Genomic DNA, 17,608 nt, shown 5'->3' on the forward strand with positions numbered 1-17,608 from the left:
GCTGCTGGTTTGAGTTTGCATGGGCAAACTCCTGGGAGAAATGTTAACCCAAAACTAATAGAAAGGAACATCCTCTGGCTGAGAAAGTCTCTGAGCTGCAAGTCCCTGAAAGTGGTATAATGCTGTGGGGACTATCTGTAGGGATAAAGATTCTTTCCTGGGTGTCCTTTACTGTGTGTTTACTGGTTATTCTTTGGTGTGAGGGTGTTGAGACATTAGAATAGTTTGAGACAAAGAAGCTGAGGCTGCCCAATCCCCAGAAGTATTCAAGGCCAGGCTGGATGGGGCTTGGAGCAACCTGGTCTAGTGGAAGGTATCCCTGGCCATGGCAGGGGTTGGAACTGGATGAGCTTTAAGGTCCTTTCCAACCCAAACCGTTCTGTGATTCTGTATCCAGTGCAGGGCACTGTCAGAGACAGGCTGCTGGGCTACCATTGTCATTTTGGTCTGACCTTTCAGAACTGTTCATATGCATTTTATTTAGTTTCTGCATAGTGCAGTGTGGTTCTGCTTTCCCGTATCTAATCTCTGACCAGGAATAAGAGAGGGTCATGCTGGCAGATATGCTTATTTAAATTAATAATTTATGCCTTTGTTTCTGTTCATCTAGAAGAGTTTCCCACTGCTGCTGTGGTCTCATTTCAGGGTAAGATGTAAAGCAATGGTAAAAGAAACAAGCAAAGCAGACCAAAATACTCTTGAAGAAAAAACCCCTTTATCTTGGCTTGGATCCGTTCTGAGTGAAGGATAATTTAAATTATACATAGTATTTGCTTGCTACTGAACTAGAAAATTTAGAAGTCTTGTGATTGCCGAGGGGAAGAACATAAATCAGTGATGTAGAATAACTATAACTCTTGTTTTTATGAGCAAAAATAGTGTGAAAAGAAAAATGAAGGGAGACTTGACTCTTCAATCCCTCCCCCCTTCAGATATTTCAGTTTTCTTTCTATCTAGAAAGAATCTGATGGCATGTTGATGATGTGTCTTCTGTTGTGTTGTCTCTGGTTTATTAAAGCACTGCTTTCTTTCTTGTAGGTTAACAGAACCTTCTGGATATTTAACAGATGGACCAATAAATTATAAATATAAAACTAAATGTACATGGTTAATCGAAGGATAGTAAGTATTTGTTTTCATAGTTTACATTTTCTGGCAGTTTGATGCTGTGTGTTCTAGAGATCCAAAGAACTCCTCAAGTAGAAACTTCATCTGGTTACAATATAAACTTTTTTTTTTTGTTTTTTTTTTCTTATTTCTGCTTAAATGCTATAAAGTTAAAAGAGAAAAAAAAAAGTAGGATTTTCAGGATCGCTCGGTTGGCCAAATTCCATTTCCATTCAAACTGCTGGCATAAGTTAGGCTGACATTGGCATTTGGCCAGTGCTGCAAGCTCTCAAACCCCTATGATAAATGTGTTGCCTGTTTGAGTGCCTTTGCGTGAATTCCAAATGCAGTTACAGAATCCTATTATTTAACTCATTATCTTACCTATTTGTCTTATTTAACTCATATTAGTGACAAATCAGGAACGGCTTCAGGTACAGAATGCTTCCAGGCTAAAGGATAATTTTTCAGTTCCATGTTGCTCAAAAGTTAGTGCTTTTATAAAGTATTTTCTTTTTCATTCTAGTTTTCCTCCTGTACTTGGTTTTAAAATCATATTGTGCCCTCAGTTTATACAGCTGAGATGTTTCATGTCTGTTGCCTGTTCTTCAGTTTATACAACACAAACACAGACAGGCACAAAGGAATAATGAGACACATACACTGGTGTGACTAAACCTTTAAAGACACAATTTTGTTAAAGTTTAGTGGAACCTTTTTTCCCCCCCAAACCATGGTGTGAGGATTTCACTGAAGAATGTAGCAAGGTCTGAATTCTACATGTTCTAGAAGAAAATAGCTGCCTTTTGTATTTCCATATTGTCATAATCTCAACTACCTTAGATGTCTGCTCTGTCTCTGCAGTCCAGTAGTGACCTATCTGATACAATTTTGTTCTGCTTATATGCAGATAGTAATTTAAACACAACAGTAATGATATTGCAGGTAGTTTGCAAAGTCATTTAAGTAGAAACTTCAGTATGTAGGTGACCAGGCTATAGCTGAATATCTTTTTGACATAGCCAGACTTCCGTCTCAGGAGTATTTACACTGTACTATGCTGAAGTGAAAACATGCCTCAGGACTGTATGCAAGCTCTGCTTTGAAGTTGGTCTTCATTCTGTTCCTCCACTTTGCAGGAGGTAGAGTGGGTGCTGATGGAAGCAATGTGTTGCACAGTATGTGTAGGGCTAATGCAAGCCAGTAACATGGTGCATAATGTCAGCACACAAGGAAGCCACATATATATATATATATATATATATAAGATAATCTCCCTTAAAATGGAACAAGAGCGCTCCCCAAATGATCTCCCTCACACACACAAAAGTGTTTTACAAACCGTACTTGAGTCTGTCAGTGGGGGGTAAAGAAATAGAATATATTTATGAGTCTGCTAATTTTGTCATATGAGAGATTCCTACAGTCCTCATCTGGATTTCTACCAAAACCTGGTGAAATATGATTCCCAGGTGTTAGGGGGACAAGCAGGCAGTGGGAAAGAATATCTTGCTCTAATATTGCTTGCTATTTTAAATGTGTGTTGAATTTTATCTTCAATAACTAATATAAATACTGCAATGAGGATGTGTGTTTAAGTATCATAGTCCTGACACTTTAAAGTAAAGCTAGTGTATTAAAATGAGATATTGTAGTTGTTCTGAATACTGACAAAATCTGGTAAACTTTAGTATCTTAAGTTTAGGATTTATTAGACTTGGGATTGAAGTTATTATTTATATTAATTATTTTTGTTAAGTCTTTTAAGATAAAGTGAAATTCTTGCTCTCTTTGAAATGCTCAGTTCTCAAAATGTTTTAATAGAGTTATGCTGCATAATTGATTTTAGTGTAAGTTTTTTTTATCCTGTGTGCTCAATATTTCTGCAAATAATGTTTTACATCAATGTTGTGTGTTTTTTCCCCTTCCTTTTACAGCCCAAATGCAATACTAAGATTAAGATTTAATCACTTTGCCACAGAATGTAGTTGGGACCATATGTATGTATACGATGGAGATTCAATATATGCACCATTAATAGCTGTATTTAGGTGAGTGTGTTTATTAGTCTTTTATTCCAAATAGTCATGTATGGACATTCTTATTTTGCAGAGGAAAAAAACTATCAGTAAAAGCTTTTAATTTGTTAAATAGCTTGCTTTCTTTTGTTAATGTTGTGGAAGCATTTATGTAAAGGTATATTATAATAAATTGCAAAGCACTACTTTTTTGGTTAGGTCATCATAGCATAAATCCATTATTTGGCTTGTACTTAATGCTGACAATGCATGGAGTGTTAGTGGTTTTGGACAGGCAATTAGAAATAACTGGACTATGGAATGTGACAGGGGGTTGGAAATAATCTTAAGGTCCTTTCCAACCCTAACCATTCTATGGTTCTGTTATGTGGAAATAGAAGTCGTGCAGAAAGACAGTGAGTGTTAAGCATCTGTCTGAAGGATATAAATAAGTATTTCCAAAGTTAAAATAAGTTTCAAAAATCATATTGACAGTGCATGCACCTTCAGGTGTGAAATTTTGCATTACTGTGTGAAGGAGGAGTTTGTTTAGATTTTAGATTTTATACACATTTTGTACTATTTGTTAAAAATAAGTTTGTCAATATGGCATGGAGGCAGGGGCATGGCAGGGGGGTTGGAACTGGATGATCTTAAGGTCCTTTCCAACCCTAACGATTCTATGATTCTATGAATATAATAGTAGAATAGGTGACTCCTCTTCCTCCCCTACCACCTGAAGGCTGATTAAAAACATCATTCTCATTTTCTCTTCCAGTGGTCTAATAGTTCCTGAAGTGCGTGGAAATGAAACTGTTCCTGAAGTTGTTACTACATCTGGCTACGCATTGCTACACTTCTTCAGTGATGCGGCTTATAACTTAACTGGATTTAACATTTTTTACTCGTAAGTTTTTTTTAATAAGTCATTACTTTAGTATTTAGCCTGTCATTTCTTTCAGGAGAATGCTATGATCAGGGGACTGGAGCATCTCCCATATGAAGACAGGCTGAGAAAATTGGGGCTATTCAGCCTGGAGAAGAGAAGGCTGCATGGAGACTTCATAGCAGCCTTCCAGTATCTGAAGGGGGCCTATAGGGATGGTGGGGAGGGATTCTTCATTAGGGACTGTAGTGATAGGACAAGGGGTAATGGGTTAAAACTTAAACAGGGGAAGTTTAGATTAGATATAAGGAGGAAGTTCTTTACTGTGAGGGTGGTGAGGCACTGGAATGGGTTGCCCAGGGAAGTTGTGAATGCTCCATCCTTGGTGGTGTTCAAGGCCAGGTTGGACGAGGCATTGGGTAAGATGGTTTAGTGTGAGGTGTCCCTGCCCATGGCAGGGGGGTTGGAACTGGATGATCTTAAGGTCCTTTCCAACCCTAACTATTCTGTGATTCTATGATTCTATGAGAATGAATGACCAACCCAGCGAAGGTGTTTATTGATACATTAATTGTGTAAGAGCTATACTTGCTGGCTTTAGAAATACAGAGCTAGGGTTGCAATAAGTTGTAATTACAGTACCAGTTGTAAAGAAAATGAGATAAAATATATTGTTCTGAGTGAAGCCACAAGTCCATTCCAAGACTGTTTTTCCTATGCCATATGGAACTAGAATGTATCCCTTCTAGTATTTACCTGACACATGTAGTTGTTGTATGGAATAGGAAGGAGATTATATGTGCTGTCATGTCATTTTGCTTCTCTTGAACTAGAGTCATCTGTTCCTTGATTTTTGATTGCTGAATGTACTTCTGTGGCTTTTGAAACCTTCACTGAGGTCCTACTTTTATTTTTGTGCCAGCCACAAGGGTTTTATTCCATTTCTTCTCTAATTCTTGGGTGCTTTCCCCTCCTACTGTTCATCTTAGTCTGAATTCTGCCTTCATGGTTCTTATCTGCACTGCCTGTCTTCTAGTTACTGTGATGGCAAAGATGTGAAGTCATGCTTGTTTTCCTCCTGTCTGCTTTACTGTGTCAGCATCTCTAAAGATGCATCCAGTGGACCTGAGCCTTTTCCTTCTTACCAGCTGTTCATTGCAATTTCTGTCTCATTTGGGACATGCTTGTTATAAGTAATGCAATGTCTCTTTATACTTGATGCTTTAGTTCAAGAGGGGATCACTGAGTCCTGTTGGACCTGTTTCTTCACATGATATTTTTTTCCTTTTTTTCAATTCCTTCACATTCTGAAATGCCAGTTTTTAGGATGTAGTGCCCAGCACTACACTTCAAATGTGGAAATACATGTAACATTTTTGTCATATTCTTTATTAGTTTAAAATTCCTATTTGTGCTTTTTACTATAGCTTTACTCTTGGCAGAAGTCTTTGTTAAATTGTCTATGGAGAGATTGTTTCTGTAACTTGCAGGGGTTTGCCTGCCTTTTACCAGTTAATAAATAGCTCTAAGAGCTTGGGAAACTTCATTTTACATGTATTGCATTGGAAATAGCAGTCCAGAAGACAGGGTATTTTTGTCAGTTGACGTCAGTAAAATGCAGTCACCTGGCAGATCTCTCTACTGTAATTAGATACATTTTTCAGTGATCCCTGAAGCTTTTATTGCACTTCTTTGTGTTTGTCTTGGGAGCAAATGGCAATATGACATGGCATTCTTAAGAAATGACTAGATGTGCTCTGCATTCTTTCATGACTTGGTAAAGTGGTGAATGCTGCATATTATTAGCTAATATTTTTGAAGGTTTAAGCTAAATAAAAAACCTGCCAGTTTTTAGTTCCATGAAACACAGAAGTCAGGAAATTTTATGTACTTGGTTCCTCTGTTTCTTCTATTGCAATGGATACTTTTAAGATACGTGTGTTTTTTTCTCTATTTTTTAATGAGCCATCAGTAGCTCTTTATAATAAAGCTTTATGGTACATAAACATAGAATTACCTGCAATTGCATTTTATCCTGCATTAACTTTTTTTCTGTTGCCAATCTGTTGCACTGTGCTTCTGTTTCCCTCTTTCTTCCTTGGTTTGGTAACCACAAAGCAGTTTCTGACTTTATCTTGGTGGGCCGCTTATATCCCTTCATTCTGGGGAAGACAGAAGCACAACATCTGTGTCTGAAATGCCATGCCAGTTGCGAACAATAGTTGCTCCAGAATTCCCTGGGTAAATTTTGTGTTCCTTGAAGTCAGGCAACCTGCTTTCAACTCTGCTCATCCAGTTTGCGTTTGAATCCATAATGAGCCTGTTGGAGTGGGAATGTGTCTACTTTTAAATTGGTGTGTCTGTTACTGGGAAGACTTAACTGTTCACTTTCCTGCAGAACTCTCTCTCTAAGGAGTCAGGAGGAGAGGTTCCTCAGAGCTATAGTATACAGAAGTTAGTGTCATCAATGGCTTTAATGCCATGTGTATTAATAGGCAAAGCCCCAGGACGTTTGTAGTTCAGATGTGAAATTTTCTTGTTTGGTAATATAGCAGAATCTGTCCTCTGAGGTGTGAGTCTTCAGCAAATGCAAGCATGTCTCCTGACTATCCAACCACAACTACATTTGGCCGAAGTCCAGCCTTGAACAATTCCTCACTATTTCAGTTTCTTTCTTCAGTAAGAGCAAGGAATGCTATGAACAGGATCCAACTCTTGCCATTTACAGGGAGGAGTCTGTGTTACCAGCAGGCGTTTGTACTAACAGTTTGTTCTGTGTTTCAACCCAGCCCTTTGTGAATCATCAGAAAGGTTTCAAATCTTTTTTGGACTCCCATCAGGCACATACTGCCTGAGATTCTGTTCTTGGAAACTCTTGGACCCACATACTTCAATGTCTTTCATCCCTCCTCATCTCCAAGGAATTGCCTGCATTTCTGGAACCAGCTTCGCAATTCAGTTTCCTGTGATCTCAGAGTTTTGTAGGGTGTATCACAGAAATGCTAACTCCAACACCAGTCACAAATTTCTTTCAGCCTAATCTTTCCTCTTTCTGCATCTGACTGCAGAGTTAGGGAGGCAAGGTTAAGGTAGCTCTGTTATTAAAGATTCAGGGCATGAAGTGCTACTTGTAAGTGGTTTCAGGGTATTAGCCATCTTGTCATCTTCCTTACACTGTTTTTCAAACTATTCCTCTCCGATGCTGGATATACTGTTTTATAGCATGGACCAAAGCCACCCATGAAAACCCTTTAACTGTATGCCTGTGTTGTGGAGAGTTTAAGGGTTACTGCTCACAGTCACTTGTAGTGTGGATGTTCTTAGAAATAATAAGCATTTAAAGGGACTGACTAGAAAGCTGATACTGGAACACAGGAAAAAATAGGTCTTGATCTGTCCTGCTTAATGTCAATACTTCTTGTTAAAGTACAAAGCGTTTGTGATCTTGACTGCATCACTGACTGGATGTGTAAGCCTGGATGAATACCTTTTCAGCTCATGTGCCTGTAAAATCACCATTAAACTTACATTTTATCAGCACACAGAAATTTTTCAGGAAGAAAATACTTTGTCTGACAAGTACTATTGGAAAACTGTTAGATCAAACCACTGTAATGAACTCTTGGTTTTTCATTTCCCTTATTTTATGTGTTGTTTGTTTTCAGAATTAATTCATGCCCTAATAACTGCTCAGAACATGGAAAGTGCACAACCAGTGTGTCTGTACCAAGCCGGGTATACTGTGAGTGTGACAAGTATTGGAAAGGAGAAGCCTGTGATATTCCATATTGTAAAGCCAACTGTGGCAGTCCAGATCATGGCTACTGTGATTTGACAGGCGAGAAGCTGTGTGTTTGCAATGATAGTTGGCAAGGTAAGGTTTTTTATTTGGAATCAATATTTACGAAAGGACTGCTTTTAATGCATCCTATCTAGAATGCATATTAGCATCTTTAAAGAATAAGCATAAAGGAACAAATAATGTCTGGAGGAAATTTGCACACGGACCAAGGTGTGTGTACTTTAATGCCATAAAAGGCTCACAGCTTTGTTTTCTGTCTGAAGGCAATGTGGAAATATCTGACCTAAACTTCCTTGTGGTAGGCATTCTTCTTTTTGCCTCATTAATTTGAAAAATTAATAGCAGTAATTACTCAAGAGTTGTGGGCACTTCTGAAGGCCAAGTTCCTCCATAGCCTAATTTCTCATGCTATTAATTCCTTTAATGCCTAGATAGATTTGATTTTCTTCCTTCCCCTTCCTGGATGTCGCATCATCACATATTTTTAGTGCTTCCTGAAGTAAGTATTCACTGCCTGCACTGCCTGGCTTTTCATTGTGCATATTGTAAAACCTCTCAATGAAAAATGAAGGTAAGGTGTTTTGTTGAGATGGTGCAAGAAAGTCTGTGTGGAAGCACACTCTAGAGTAGTAACAGGTGTACTGTAAACATGTGCTGTAGTTTTACTCTCAGGACCATAAATAATTTTGTTATTAAAGAGTGATTCTTTAAGATCTTAAATGTGCAATTCACTTTCAATAACTATGCTACATGTTTGTCAATTTTTTCTTTTTATCCTTTACCAATCCTTTTGGAAGTCTCAATTGGATTAGCTTGCTGTGCATTGAACTTGCCATTATTCTCTTACAAGAAATGTATAAGTACCTCCAGGTTACTTAGCTGATGTGCCCTCTTCACATTACTTCCTGCCTCTACTTTGGTTTAATTGCTGTTTCTTTTTGCATGTCAAAGGAAATGACTTTTTTACTCCTATTAGCTGTCACACCTATTAGACCAACGACACTATGAGATTTAATACATTCCTCTTCTTCATTAATGAAGTTATTCATTAAAAGGCAATCAGTGCACCCGCAGAAAGGAACTGGGTTAGCAATATGGTCATTGAATGGAAACAGTGCAGATTTGTTGCTGAGTCCTTTAGACGCTTCCATGGTTGTAGTACACAAAAAGAGATCCTGAAAGCTTAATCACTGTAAGGAAGCTGTGAATAGAACTTGCAGCAAGAATATCACCCTTTTCTTTGTGCGTTGGGTCCTTGCAGTTTCAGATCCCTGTGTATAAAATCACAAACGTTTGGAAGTGCTGTTTTGGCTGAACCTTCAGTTAACATTTGAAGCTTTGAGCACTTAATGAAATTATAAGTCTAACTTTCACTGTTACTGCCTTCATCTAGCATTTCTGTGCATAATAGCTTCCTGTTCTTTCCTCCAGTGAGTAGGATTAGAGCTTTGTTTTTGCTCAGATTTTTCACTGAACCCGCATAGATTTTGATTAATTTTTTTTTAACTTTGTGATAGCTGAACTGGCTTGGGTACGTAAATGTTTTTTCTTATTAAATACTAAACAGTACTAAACTTTCCTGAAGCTCTCTGGGAGATTGCTTGCTTCTCTGTTCTAGACATCTGTTTATCTGTTTGCATCTATATACTGTAACGTTTCTGAGCTGACAGTATCTTCTATGTAGGTTATTTGCAATGCTGGAACCAGAAATGGTTTTACTTATCTTACTGCTCCTTATGTCTGCCAAGTTTTTTGTGTTTGGGAATTCAAACCAAGTGGCTAAAGTAGGGTCTTGATTTCTCTGGTTTTGAAGAGAATTCCAGGGTTTGGGTTTTTCTAAGTATATTTATTCCCTGTATTAAATAAAAATAAAATCGTTGGACTGCATTGAGATGTACAGTAAATAAAATCCATGGTTCAGAGCATAAAGGTATTTCGTTTTTCAACACGTGGGGTTTCTTTCCTTTACAATGGTGACATCTTGTGGATGTTGGGGAAGGAGCATCTCTGAAAACAAAAATTCCATTATGAAAGTATTCTGAGAAAAGAGAACACTGTTCTTTGGGAAAGAATAACTGTTTTGAGTAAAAATTAGGATCCCCTCGTTTTTAGATACATTTTGTGGAAGAAGGGTCTTGTAGATATTTGCAGTTAACTTTTAGTTGTACAAATACACACTAAAGCCGTAATAGAAACGTCTAGGCATGGAAATAAAGTAATATAAGAATTTTATTTTTAACAAAATGTACATTTAAAAAAGTGTACTTGTTATATGTACTTTTTGTTAAAAGAATATTTTTTAATAATGCAAATAATGTTCAGTAATGTTAAACATTTCTGGAATATTTGGTCTCAGAAGTACATACAGAAAAAAAACAGATGAATTTAAAATGTTCAGGCAACGTAATGAAGGCTGAATTTTTATCTTGAGGAGTGATTCACTTCGAGTACTCCATCATATTTCACTGTCCCATTACTGCCTAATCTGCCTGGATATTCTAAAGCAGAATGTGTTGATGCTGTTGGCACAGGCTGTGGATGTAACTCAGGAAAAAAACCCAAAGCAAGCTACCTGTTTGCTCTCTTTTTCTTTGCTAGGCACCAATAACAAAGAAACGTGGATTTGGCTGAGGAAAGTGGTGGCTCTTGCACTATTTGACTTGTTAAAGAAGTTGAAAAGGATAGTTTATAGAAAGTTATTACCTTTTGCTGAGCGTGTCTTTATAGCCAGCAAATTCCATCCCTGCCTATGGCAGGGGGTGTTAGAACTAGATTAAGTTTAAGGTCCCTTCCAACCCAAACCATTCTATGATTTTGTCAAATTCTCTTTGATATCAGGATCCCTGTGTCTTGGATTGTCTCAGGGTGTAAGTGAGCAGAGGAGCTCTCCAAGCCATTAATTTCTGTAATGGTTTAAAAATTCAGGATGACTGTGAGGGTTGTAAAGAGTTCCACATTTTTAAGAGAGTTAAGTGGACATGATGAAAATATCACTAAATACTATGAATATGTTGCATGCTTTTTAAGATTAATACCACAGGTCATCTGTACATAGGTGTTCTTTGATTTCTTTTAAGGAGCTTGATTCAATACACTACATAGGAAATAACTATCCTGCCACATATTAAATATGTTAAAACGTTTTACAAAGGGTACCTTCAAAGTAAATCTGATCCTCCACGTGTACTGTTTTTTGGATGGCATCGTGAGGTAGTTTGAAAACCAGGAACTGCATTCCTTTTAGCTGAAACTACACCAAATGAGGTCCAAGGTTGCACGTAATGCGCACCAGCCACAAACAGGCATTCAGTCCTAGGAACTGGGTCTAGCTCAAAGTTATAGCATCGATAAATATTCTGGAATGCATATAGTTAGTTGTTTCTCCCTGCACATCTGCTCCTAGCAGATAGAGATGGAGCAGAAGACCAGATTCTGAAATTGAACTAATTAACTTTGAAATAAGTCTATTAGAAATTGAGGCAGCTGGAATTTTATAACATCTCTCTAAGGAAAAAGGAGCCTTTATGTAAGGAGAAAAGTAAACAAGGGAACTATAAAAGGGATGTTATGACTGCTGCTGTATTTTGCCTGGCTCATTGCTATGGTGTTTATTCTAACAGCATCTCGAATATGGCCAGTACTGCTATGTCAGTGTGTGTCTATGCTTAGATTATCCTGAAAAGGCAAACCTGTTTCCTCAATGCTTGGATTTAGCAAAGCTGTGCTTGTGTGGTGGTGGTTTATTGAAACCAGTGGAGGAGGATTGAAACGTGAACTCAGGCAGCGGCAGCTGAAATGGAGAGCTGGAAAGAGCTTGTGCCAAATGCTGTGATGTCTAAAATCTGGGATTTGGGGCTGTTGCACCTGGATGTTCTTGAACAGAAAGCACACAAGTACATATTTTCAGAGAAGAGGATGTATGAGACAACACTTGCTTTGGACAAACCTGGTTTTGGAAGGGAAAAAAAGAAAATAGAAGCAGGTGTCTTAACTCTTCTGCCCTGTGATAATGCTCTCTTTGTCTAAATCTTACTTGTCAGGTTTTCTTCTGGCCGACTGTCAATTCAGTCAGAAGAAACTGCAGTTTTACAGTCTGGGAGATGTCTTGTGCATTATATGTTAATTAATATGATATGTGTACGTAAAAGCACAAGCCCAAGGAATTCTTTCCTTTCCTAGTTTTAAGTTAAAATCCATTTTATGCACTCCTGTTTGTCAATATCATTATGAATATCATAGAAATGAGAGTTGTCGAAGGAAGTTTTGCATTTACAGAAGGAATTGGCTTAACATGGGTTGTTGTTTCATACATACTGAAAACTTATTCATCAGTTTTATGTTCAGATTGAATGTAACAATTTGTCAAGCATCCTTGGGGGACTTTGTGCAATTTATAAACAAAATATAGCACCATTAAAAATCTTGTGTCTATGATTTGAAGAAAATTAAATATCCTTATAGCAAAAGAAAGAACATCACAGTTAAATTAAGAGCCAACTTCAATTTTAAATACCTTTGTGGTCTCATCTGATGATTAGTGAAAGCAAGCTTAATAGAATTTTTATTGGATTCATTTCAATAAATGGTTCATAATGGTCTGGATGTGCAATTAGGCTGAAATTTAGGGAGTCCCTTGCAATTTGTAAGCTTTAGTGAAAACATTAATGAATTAAAATAAATATTTATTTAAAATGGATGCATGTAAATGTAGCAGTTTAGAATGTGCAAGCACTTGGTTAAACTAATAAGCAAATGCAATACTATGTCCTGAATGTGGGAAGCGGATAGATAGTGCTGATCTTAGTTTATTACATGTAGCACCTTTATTTCAGAATAGGAAGAAAGTGATTCAGGCAGCCCCAAACTTCATGGCTTGCTCTCTGCAGTGTGTAAATGTCTAGACCATAACTTGAGGAAAGAAATACTGAAGCATATTGTTGTGATTGAATAGTGAAACAGTTGAAATGTGGGTTTGTCAATGTAGGTCATGCTAAAATAATTTGTAGGAGAAATTACAAGAAAATCCAATATATTCATCTGAAACCAGCATTTGGTAATAGGAAATCACTGAACCTTAAGAAATTAGGGAATGCAGAAGGGACCAGTAAGAGGGACACAGCTTCTTAAGCTGTGAAATGTGAGTGAGCGTGCTGCACATCTAACTTGGAATGCAAAGGTATCAGTGCTATTTAAAGACTGAACTTGGGACTGATCTCATTACATAATTTCTGTAATCTACTCATAAAACTGCTAATGAAATCTGGTAATACAAAGATGGGAGTTACTTTAAATACAGAGGAGGAGCAGAGTATCCTTCAAGACAGTTAATGCATGGGATGTAATTACTTCATTGTAAACTTTAAATGTATACATTTAGGGACCAAGAGTATTAAGAATTTGTTTTATAATCTTGGATTGAAGCGTAGAAGGTGGCTAGGAAAGCTTCCAGTAAAGACTGCCATGGGATCAGGCCTTATTCTTCTTTACCACTGTAGTTGATCCCAAGTTTGAGACCTAAAGACAAACAGTTGAAGGGCAGTGCTAAATATAGGCAGAAATGGCAGGCAATGCAGCCCTTTTGGCTTGGCTACTGAGACTGAACCTGCAGATACTCTTCCTGGCTGAGGAAGAAAAGGGGACTGAATAATAGCAACCAGATGGCATGTCAAGAACCGTATCAGCTTGTGAGCATTAGGATTTCTGCTTAATTCATGGAGAAAGCTGAGACCTGGCACAGCTTTCTGTAATGCTGGAGACCTATCCAGGATTTCTTTGCCTACCATTAAGTCTATTTGGATCAAGACTATTTGTAGGAGGTGGGAAATAATTACATCCTCTGTGGGTGTTGTGCAGTTGTGCAGTGGCGGTGTATGGATGCATGAATACACCTACTACTAGAGCCATTCTTGAACAGCATTTATCTTTGCATTTACAAAGCAGCCATTTATTTTTATGTAGTTAATATCTCACCAGTTTCCTGTAAGATAAGTGATACACTGCTTAGTAAAACTTCCAATGGAATTTTTATTGCAAATATATTCAGATATATTCTCTTAGAAATATTTTTCATAATCTCAAATTCAGTGTTATATAAAGATTTTATTGGGTCTTTGAAAGCAGTAATATTGGGTTTGTATTTGTGGTGGTTGAAATTATGTTAAAGCAATAATTCTCAACTCAAATGATCAGATATCAAAGAATAGATAACAACAAATGCTTTATTTAAATGCTTTGGTTAGATTGTATGGAAAAGAGGACTGTTACATTTACATTCAACACGCCAATACTTCAGTTTTTTTCGTGTGATCCCAAAGGAGAAGATTAGGGTCGAAGACAGTAGATGATATTTTCTCATTAGGTGGAAATTGATCTTACGATTTGAACTACTGGAACAGATTGTTCCTTTAGCAGTTCATGAAACTCCTCAATAAATAGAAATTAGATTCTTTCTCTTGTGTTGTGTGGGTAATCGCTTTTTTTAAACCTATAGAGTTTTCTCTTTCCTTTGAGGATAATGTAATTGACTTCCAATTCAGATTTATAAAGTTGTTTGCTGTTTTTAAAGCTTCCCTCTCCCCTACCCCAGTGGATTGAGTGACACATTAGGAAGATAAGAAAGAAATCCAATTTTAAGTAAGTGGAGAAAAATAATATTTGCATAGAAAATAATAAAACATATTTTTCATTATCTTTGTTCTGCAGCTGTAGTGCTCTTTGTTGCGCAAAAGGCTTGCATTTGGTGAATGTGATGTTCCTGAAGAGAAAATGTATTTGTGCTGAAATAATAGTGATAGTCATGGTATATGTATTTAAGTAGGAAAAATCTGTAAATGGTATTTTAAGTTCTACATTCACCTTGCGTTTCTAAGGCAATAGCCATACAAAAGTGGTGTTTAAATAGTTTCAGTAGTAGTCACTATTATTCTATTGCTTTTTTCAACTATATATTCCATTTTTTTCACTGATTAATACATACTGTGATAACTCCATGAATGTTTTACTCTTTCACTGAAGAGGTAGTGCTGGCCACACAGTGTTGGCACATTTAGGCATACGTGGGCAAAGTGAAAGATAAGGGAACACAGATAAGGGAACACATCCAGATTAAAAGCTATCCTGGCTAAAAATAAAAGCAAGTTTCAACTTGGATGTGTTCTCTTACTTGGGTCATGGTGAAGTAAGAGTAAGCAGTGAAGGGGGGAGGTCAAGGGTGCCTCTTACTGGCAGTGTTGACTGGTGTTACTTTAGTGCATGTGTGCATCACGCACAGGGTATTGATGTGTTCTTTGATAAAACCTGATGCTTTCAAGCTCCTGAGTTCAGGTGAGGCTCCTTAGAACAAGTCCTTCTTCCATGCCAGAGCAAGACCTGGGTACCTGGTGCATGTCCTCTCTATCTTACCTTTCCTGTTGTTCAGCATAGACCAGCAATGAAGTACTGAGGCTGTAAGAGTTACCTGCAACACTTTCAGTCACTGATTTGGTTAACAGTATTGTGAAGATTTCGCACTGTTAACTTTTTACACAAAGTTTCTGGTTGTTCTCACTCTGACACATTCACTATCATCTGAATGCATTTTGTATTTCTTATCTGAATTCTTCTGGTTCCCTTTCTCCAAACAAGAAAAAAATCAATTGGGATGCGAGGTTATTTGTGTGTCTTACTCATTATTTGCCACTAGGGGACACTGCTGACCACTACATGTCTGTGCAAGAATGGTCGCTGTAATGAGTCTTAAATGTGTTTTCATTTTCTGACTCGAGGCATCGTTTTAGCAGTTCTAATGCCTTTCCTGATCAAAGAGTACTTAATCAATTGTTTATTTTTAAGTACTTCTGGATTCAAATTGTTTCCTCCAGTGATTCACTGAATCAGAACCATGCTGAGGTTACAATTCTGTTACGCTATCTATTATTAATGCTTAAGAATAATATACTGAATTGTTCATACTCTCCTTAGACCTCATTCAAATACTATTAATCTTTTCTGGGTAGAAGTTATAATGAACAATGGGAATCGAGTGTCTCCATTATTTAACGAATGGAAGGTAATTTGGATGCAAGTGGACATCATTCTTCTGTAGAGTACTAGGAAAAGTTGACAACGGGTTAGGCACCGATTGGATGTGTGGTTGTTGTGTGTAAGAAATAATAGTAATAAGTTGCCCCCAAATGGTAATACACATTGGAAAAATATAAGTGCCCCTTTCTCCCCCTCCCCACTCCTCCACCCCCAAGATAATATGCTTTAAAGTTATGAACTTGATGTAAATTAGTTTAGTTAGTAAACTTTAGCAACAGCTCTCTTCTAAATGCCTGTCCAGTCTCTCCTTGACTCAGTGTCAACCTTTGCATCCAGGACATCCTTACTTAGGAGAGCATCCTTGCCAAGGAGATCTGATACTTTTTGCAGAAGTTACCTCCTCTTGTTTGCCTAGAACATGGCTTCTTTCAAGCTGCCTTTGATAAATCTCAGCTGTTACATTCAGAGAGTCTGTAGACTCTTCATATCTATCCAATATCACTTATTTTATAGACATTTATAATTCATTTCCAGATGTTATTTTCTTTTGCAAATGAAAAAGTCTTAGCAGACTTGGTGGTTCCAATTACAGAAGCTATTCAATTCCTTTGAACATCCTTATTACTTTCTTGTAAACAGTCTTCAGTTCTATCTTCTTTTTGATTCGGGCATGCAGTTTTTTAAGTATGTTCAAACCACTGATTTATACAGGGAGGTAACAGTGTTCTCTATTCCTGATGTGGTTTGGGTTTTTTACCATTGCTGAATGTTGATGTGATATTTTCATGAGTTTTCCCCAAATGAGACTTTGCTACTGTCTAGTGATGGTTAGTTTAGCGACTCTCTTCACTCAATCTAAAACATGGCTTGCTTTTATCTATGTTTCATGTGCAGTTTTGTTGCTCAGTCACATGGTGAGGCAAGAACTTGTTCTGTAGCTCTTCAGGGGCTGATCTTACTCTTTCTGCTCTCCAGTAATTGCCTTTATCAGCAAACTTTCTTCACTGCTCATTCTCTTTCAGGATCATTAATGTCTATGTTGAATACCTTGGGGAGTAGATATCCTTGTGCCACTCCACAGGTGACCTCCCTCCCTTTAAGAAGTGACCATTTACTCTGTCTGCTATTCATAACTGTATTTTCTAGTCAATTATTTAGCCATGCAAAGGCCTTCATTATTTTGCTACAAAAGTCAGGTTTCCTTAAAGTCTTTAGGAAGGGAATTCTGTTAAAATCCGGTGAAAACTCCATGTCGGTGTATCAATTGGATCAGCCCATCTTGATCTATTTGAAGTAGGTTTGGAGGACAGGGTGGTGTGTTTAATTTTTTTCTTTTACTTTTTAAGCATGTTATCACTGAGCTTCCAGAGGTTATGCCCGCATTGACTTCGACAGCTTGGGTATTTAGGGATGTCCTGCAGGTTGAGGGATGTTAGGCAGGCTGAGAGGGACATACCATTACGTTTCAGTATCAGCATCAAATTGCAGGAATAATTTAGCTGTCATACAACATCTGTATGCAATCACTGATGACAAGAATTTCAGTTCCATGATTGATAGTGTTTAAAGTGGAACACATTGGTGTCCTAAAAGTTCAGTGTTCCCTGTCTAGAAATAAAGCCAGTTAATAATGATACACAGATACTGACAAGAGGCAAATAGTGCATAAGCTGTCTTTTTTGTTTCAGCAGTGTTCTGAGCATATTCAGGTTTTACATAATAAGATTTTCAAGTTTTTCCAACATCTAGAGCATAAACTAATGAGGAAGAGAT

General features: G+C 37.4%; 1 protein-coding gene across 1 annotated transcript in view; it reads left to right on the forward strand.

The window, feature by feature from the left end:
• The window catches only part of ATRNL1 (attractin like 1), a 507,635-nt gene that overhangs the window by 40,419 nt on the left and 449,608 nt on the right, over positions 1-17,608 (forward strand). Inside the window, exons 2-5 of the mRNA XM_061372770.1 lie at positions 1,039-1,122; positions 3,045-3,158; positions 3,904-4,032; positions 7,677-7,885. Coding sequence (XP_061228754.1) covers positions 1,039-1,122; positions 3,045-3,158; positions 3,904-4,032; positions 7,677-7,885 — 536 coding nt within the window. The remainder of the gene's footprint in view (positions 1-1,038; positions 1,123-3,044; positions 3,159-3,903; positions 4,033-7,676; positions 7,886-17,608) is intronic.

This window comes from Neopsephotus bourkii, unplaced genomic scaffold (genome assembly GCF_033783945.1).
Source record: "Neopsephotus bourkii isolate Nb327-2 ecotype Australia unplaced genomic scaffold, CSIRO-AGI_Nbou_v1 NB_1615, whole genome shotgun sequence".
In the NCBI taxonomy this organism is placed as follows: Eukaryota; Metazoa; Chordata; class Aves; order Psittaciformes; family Psittacidae; genus Neopsephotus; species Neopsephotus bourkii.